Here is a 6,000-nt window from a genome sequence, read left to right on the forward strand (position 1 = left end):
TGCACTCCAGTGTTTGTCCAAAAGGCATCAGAAACTGATTTTGTAGCATTTTTCTGTTTGCTCAAATGACTCACGCGACATTTTATCGTGAAAGGAATGATGAATTTTCGTCGATTCATTGATACTGAAAGCATGATAGAGTCTCGTGTGCAATTTTCCAGGGAAAATGACCAATTGAGAGCAGCGAGACTTCCTCTAAAATCTACCAAAAATCTGATCAATTTTGCAGGTTTCAGATGCGGATTTTCGGAAGGATGAATAGCAAAAAGAAAAGGAGGAAGAAAAAAAGGCAGCTCAGGAGGCTGAAGATGCAAGGGGCGAGAGAAAAGGGAGTGAAGGAGGGAGTTTTGATTTTTTTTTTCTTCCTAAAGACAGATTCCCGCTGTGAGCACTTCTTGCATGGCGCTTCAGGGCCAAGATGGAAGCAGAGATGGGAATCGCACTACAAGCTTGTTCACCCTTGGACCAAACACTGCGAAAAAGTAAATGATGCTGAGGGGGCTTCCGGGGGCACAATCAGCTGTTGCCAGTGTGTTAATTGATGTGCTTGGGACATGCATAAGCTCACTAAAGCCACAATTAGCCAGGCAAAAAGCCCCAAAATCCAACCAAAATCTCAAGGTGCTCTTATCAAAAAAAAAAGAGATTTTTTGAAAGTGAAAATTCCACTCACCATTCGATGCAGGTCCTTCAGCTTCCGGGAGTCCAATAAAACACGCTCTGTGGATGCCTGCAAGGGTGAAAACCCCTCAATTACTGCCACAAACAACCCCCTCCGGTTCCCTCTGTCCGGTTGAGGTGGAAAATTGCAGGTAAACAGGGTGAAAAGGGAGAAAAATGAGGGAAAATCTGAGGAGTTTGATAAGTGACTAAGCGAGGATTTTTTGTTTGACAGACGCTCACATTTTTCCCATCAATTTTCACCAATTTAACCTACCTCGCCTCTCAAAATTCCACCAAATTCACACAATGGGCACACTAATACAGATTTTTCACACTTTTTTTCACCTGCAATGGGGCTTTTTCACGAAGAAAAACTCAAAAAAAAATTTCACGCCACTCAAAATCACTGCGATGTTCTTCAACCACTTTGAAGTTTTTACACGAAAGTCAGGTTGCTATGTTTGAAATGTGTTCGTTGGGGGCCAAATGAAAGTTTTATTTTGCAAATACGTCAAAAATTTGTTGAAATTCTTCTGGATAGTGTACAATTGTGTTGGAGAGACCGATTAATTTATGCAGATTCCCGAAGAAATTTATAATTTCCCGAAATTAATTCCATATTTACAGAATGGATTAGTAAAATTTTGGTAAGAATTCAGTGAGGTTTGGGAGTTTTTCCCACCAAAGATGTCGCTTCAGCTTCTTCCTCCGTCCGACAGCAGCGCCTCTTGCTGAAACATTGAGAGTTACGCTTCCCGGTTCCGGAGATTTGGCTTTATATTTGAGCATTCTGATCATTCCCAGAGAGTTTTTTAAGGATGAAAGCCACCACGAGCACAGAACAAGCCCCAGTGACACAGGAAGTGTCCGATGAATCAGCTGAGGAGATTGAAATTGTAAGAAAACCGCCCTTTTTCACAAACATTGAGGTTAGGTTATTTGTTTTGAGTCTGATTTGTTTGGCTTCCAGGATGATTCCTCAAGTCTGGCCAGTACTTCGACTACGGACACCACGTCTAACAGTGAGACACCCACTGCGGCTAGCAAGAGAAGGAGGGGCAGGAAGGCGGCAAAGGCCAAAGCAGCCAAAACTCCGAAGCAGCTGTACAAATTCTCGTAAGGATGATTTTCTGAGGGAGTGAAACTGTCCAGGAATTGACATTTTGGGTATTTCAGGAGCAGCGTTAAGGAAGACCATGGGCAACCACTGTTCGGGACCCAATTCAATTTGAATCTCAAGAAAGGGCAGCCGAATATCTTCGCTTCTGTGGGCAGCAATCGCGTCTCAATCTACGAATGCCTGGAAACCGGAGGAATCAAGCTGCTGCAGTGCTACGCTGATCCGGATGGCGATGAAATCTTCTACACATGCGCCTGGTCCTACGAACCAGAGACGGGAAAGCCAATCCTGGCCGCTGGAGGATTGCGTGGAGTTATCAGAATCTTCAATCCGGCCGTCCTGACGTGCAGTAAGCACTACATTGGGCATGGACATGCCATCAATGAGCTCAAATTCCATCCCAGGGATCCCTATATCCTCCTGTCGGCCAGCAAGGATCACTCCCTGCGGCTCTGGAATGTCCAGACGGACGTCTGCATTGCCATCTTTGGCGGCGTGGAGGGACACCGGGATGAAGTACTGAGTGCAGACTTTGACATAAGTGGCGATCGCTTCCTCTCATGCGGCATGGATCATTCCCTGAAGCTCTGGAGCGTCAGTAAGCCCGAAATGGTGGATGCCATCCAGAGCAGTTACACCTTCAACACTCACAAATCCATTCGGCCCTTCGATACCCTCAAGGAGCACTTCCCGGACTTCTCCACGCGTGACATCCACCGGAACTACGTGGACTGTGTCCGGTGGATGGGAGACTTTGTCCTGTCCAAGTCCTGCGAGAATTGCATCGTGTGCTGGAAACCCGGACGCCTGGAGGACAAGAAGCTCAAGAATGACTCTTCCGTGTCCATCATCCATCATTTTGAGTACAAGGAGTGCGAGATCTGGTTCATTCGCTTCGCCCTGGACTTCTGGCAGAAGGTCATTGCGCTGGGAAATCAATGCGGAAAGACATTTGTGTGGGAACTGGATGTGCAGGATCCTGGCATGGCCAGAAGCACAATTCTCTCCCATCCAAAGTGCACAACAGCCATTCGGCAGACGGCTTTCAGTCGGAACGGGGACATCCTGATCTGTGTATGCGACGATGGGACCATCTGGAGATGGGATAAACTGCCCAAATAAATATTTTTTTGCCCTTCCTGAAATTTGTTTTTCTGTTTTGCTTTGCCTACTTTTCGGAGTTAAAATTTCTTACAGAATTTTCAAAAAAGAAAAGTCAAGGGGGAGATATTAGCTTGGAAGTGGTGTACGTACACTGAAGTGGAAGTACTGTGGAAGTGAAAGTCTCAAAAGTGAAATGATTTTTGCGCTTTTCATTTAATTACAGTAGAAAAAGAGATGGAAAAGCGTTCCAGCTTTGCGGAATGCTCGAACTCACGAGATAGAGCTCACCGTGAATTAACTTTTAGCATAATCTTTTGGAATAACTGATCTACTAGAGATCAAATTGATTCATAAATCACAAAAGCATTTCAAAATCAAAAAATCGGTACTTCACCGATTCATTACCGATGCAGCCGGGTTCTAATTTGCAATACTTTTCTAAAAAATCCAAATTTAACCAAAAAGAAAAGTGAGCCTTCCAAAGTATTTGACCTTTGACCTTCAATAATACAAAATGACGAATTTTCCGGTCATAGGTATGTTTGGGCGAAATATTCGCTTGGATCAGCTCTTAAACATATCCAAGAATCATTGAAAAAGCTTGAGCCAATTTTGAGAAAAATTGAAATAAACATTATTTTTAGAGAATATTAATTATTGGGGATGTAAAATTATTCAAAAATCGATACTTAACCGGTTCATTACCGATGAAGACCGATGCAGCCGGGTTTGAAATTTCAATACTTTTCAAAAAAATTCAAATTTAACCAAATCGGTTGAAAAACGGATCCTCCAAAGTGATTGAACTTTGACCTTCAATAATTCGAAATGGCGAATTATCCGGTCATAGGTATGTTTGGGCGAAATGTTCGCCAGGACTATCTCTAAAACATATCCAAAAATCATTGAAAAAGCTTGGGCCAATCTTTTGCAAAATTGGAAAAACCTCATTTTTGACCTATTTTTGAGGGATAGGGAACGTACGAAAGGGGAGGGGGAAATAATAAAGAGGTTGGGTACAAGATAATATCATTTGAGGAGAGATCATCGAAGACCGGAAGTCGATATCTCTTACCGTTTAAGCTCAAGAACAGTGAGAAGTTGAAAAAAAAGTCGATTATATAACTGCTCTCTCTTTGAGTTCGAGCAGTAAAAATGTTTGTGAGCATGTAACGCAATTAAAGATTGTCCTAAGGGTTAGGTTAATGTTGTTTTTATCCCAATTGTCTTAAATTTCTCATCAAAATTATTGTTAAAAAATTCAAATATCGTTCAACTACTCCCTCTGTTCCAATGGACAGGGGCGTAACGACGAGGAGGGGCAGGGGTACATTGCCCCCCCCCTAACCTGCCTCTGCCCCCCCCCCCGAGAAGGCCAATCTCTGTTTCAAAATTTGCTAAAATTGTCCATTGTTCTTCTGCAAAATCAAATTCGGTAAAATATTGCCACATTTTTGTGACAAATTAAGAAAAACGTACTAGTTATTTGTTATTCATGTATTGATCTTTAAAAATATACTATTTTTTAAATTTCAAAGCAATATATCAATAAAAATTATAAGTTTATGAATTCGAGAGCGCCTTTGTAAAATATATCCAAAACAAAACTTTTTCAAATTTGCCTCTATGGTTAAATACTTCTTTTAAATGTAAAGACCTCTACCGCCTCTACACATTATTGGGAGCAATTTTCGTCAAAAATCGCATTTTTGACAGAATTTTTACATTTCTATCTACAGCACTGCAGTACTTTCCTTCAAAAACACATTTTTTAAGGAAAGAAATGTTTAGAGTTCATAAGGAGCAATTTTCGTCGAAAGCTGTTTTTGTACATTTCTTCATGGAGAAAATACCGTCAATTTCTTAAAATAAAACAATTTTTTACATAAATTACTGCCAGTGTACATATCTTAAAAAACAGTTTCGTGGATGATCGATTTTCTTTCAAAGCCATTCAAAGAAATATTTATAAAACGGTAAAATAGAAAAGCGTATTGTTTTACTATTTTATGACAAAATTTTTGAATGAAAATTGATTTTTTTAATTAATTAAAAAGTTATGCAAATTTTAATTTTTAATTAATATTTTAGTTCATATATCTAGTAAAAATTTTGATAATATTTAATTTTTTCAGAGCAACTCAATCTGTCAGGTATTTTTCTTCATCATCGCAACAATCAAATATTATAATTTCTGCATCTATTTATTCTTTAAAAAAAAAATGATATATATTTTTTAACCCTCTAACGGTGTTTTCTTTAATATACAAAAAAAGTAGTTAAATAATTTTGTCTAGGGTAATTAATGGTCCACTGAACTCAAAAATACCATCCATTCTTCATTATCTCTTTCCGTTTGGGCGCCAGGTGAGAAAAGGTAAAGACCGCCTCCAGGCGGTCATATCGGTTTAAGGCATAAAAAAACTGAAATATTTTAATTGAAGAATAGTGAACAAATAGTAAAATAAATGAATTTTAAACGTTTTTTATGGATGAATGTTGTATGATTTTCTAAGAAATGATAATTTTTAGGAAAAAAACGTTTATAATTTTTATAATTAGACGTTAATGAAGCTCAAGGTGTTTCAATAAGACTGATTTTTACCGAAAGGTCACAGATCAGCTATGAAAACGTCATCTTCTTGTATAATTTGAAGGTCCTTTAAAATACATTGCTCATCTTCTGGTTTTATTTCACAATCTGGGGCACTAAAGGACGAATTAGGGAACTCATCATCACTGTTGAAGTCTGTTTCTTTATCAATTTCGCTTAATTCGCAGAAATCGACCATTTTACTCATTCTGGACAGTCTCCGTGTAATCTCAATTGTTTTCCATGATTAATATATTGCAAAATAATAATATATTTTATTGGAACAACCAAAACAATTAAATAAAAAAATTGGTAATTTTTGAAAATTTTACCCTTAAACGGATAAGACCGCCCACAGGCGGTCTTCCTTTTTTTCTTCTAAAATTCTTACTACTAGTTTTTTCACACTTATCAATTGAAATATACAAACTAGAATAGCATATCTTTCAGAAAGTAACACTCTTACTACAGTTAGATTACTTTAAAACAATTTTTTTGCACTTGAAAACGCAAAATGTCG

At 38.8% G+C, this 6,000-nt stretch overlaps 2 protein-coding genes across 5 annotated transcripts in view; one reads left to right on the forward strand and one right to left on the reverse strand.

Moving 5' to 3' along the window:
- Nucleotides 1-1,118, reverse strand: part of LOC129807812 (protein mothers against dpp) — a 242,094-nt gene extending 240,976 nt beyond the window's left edge. For 2 of the 4 annotated variants that reach the window (XM_055857321.1, XM_055857318.1), the window contains exons 1-2: nt 938-1,116; nt 674-730 (exon numbers count right to left, since the gene is read on the reverse strand). Coding sequence is in view for 1 of the 4 variants with exons in the window: in XM_055857312.1 (XP_055713287.1) it covers nt 674-676 (3 nt within the window). In the remaining 3 variants the exon portion in view is untranslated. Of the gene's footprint in view, nt 1-673; nt 797-937 lie in introns of those variants that run through there. The other 2 variants (XM_055857312.1, XM_055857319.1) reach the window with 2 other exon arrangements.
- A 172-nt stretch (nt 1,119-1,290) lies between these two features.
- LOC129807815 (polycomb protein EED-like) lies at nt 1,291-2,928 on the forward strand. Its single transcript, XM_055857323.1, has 3 exons — nt 1,291-1,559; nt 1,634-1,779; nt 1,840-2,928. Exons 1-3 carry the CDS (start codon nt 1,482-1,484, stop codon nt 2,903-2,905), a joined length of 1,290 nt encoding a protein of 429 aa, XP_055713298.1. The 5' UTR covers nt 1,291-1,481; the 3' UTR covers nt 2,906-2,928.
- Nucleotides 2,929-6,000: the final 3,072 nt, after the last annotated feature.

Source organism: Phlebotomus papatasi, chromosome 3 (assembly GCF_024763615.1).
Source record: "Phlebotomus papatasi isolate M1 chromosome 3, Ppap_2.1, whole genome shotgun sequence".
NCBI lineage: Eukaryota > Metazoa > Arthropoda > Insecta > Diptera > Psychodidae > Phlebotomus > Phlebotomus papatasi.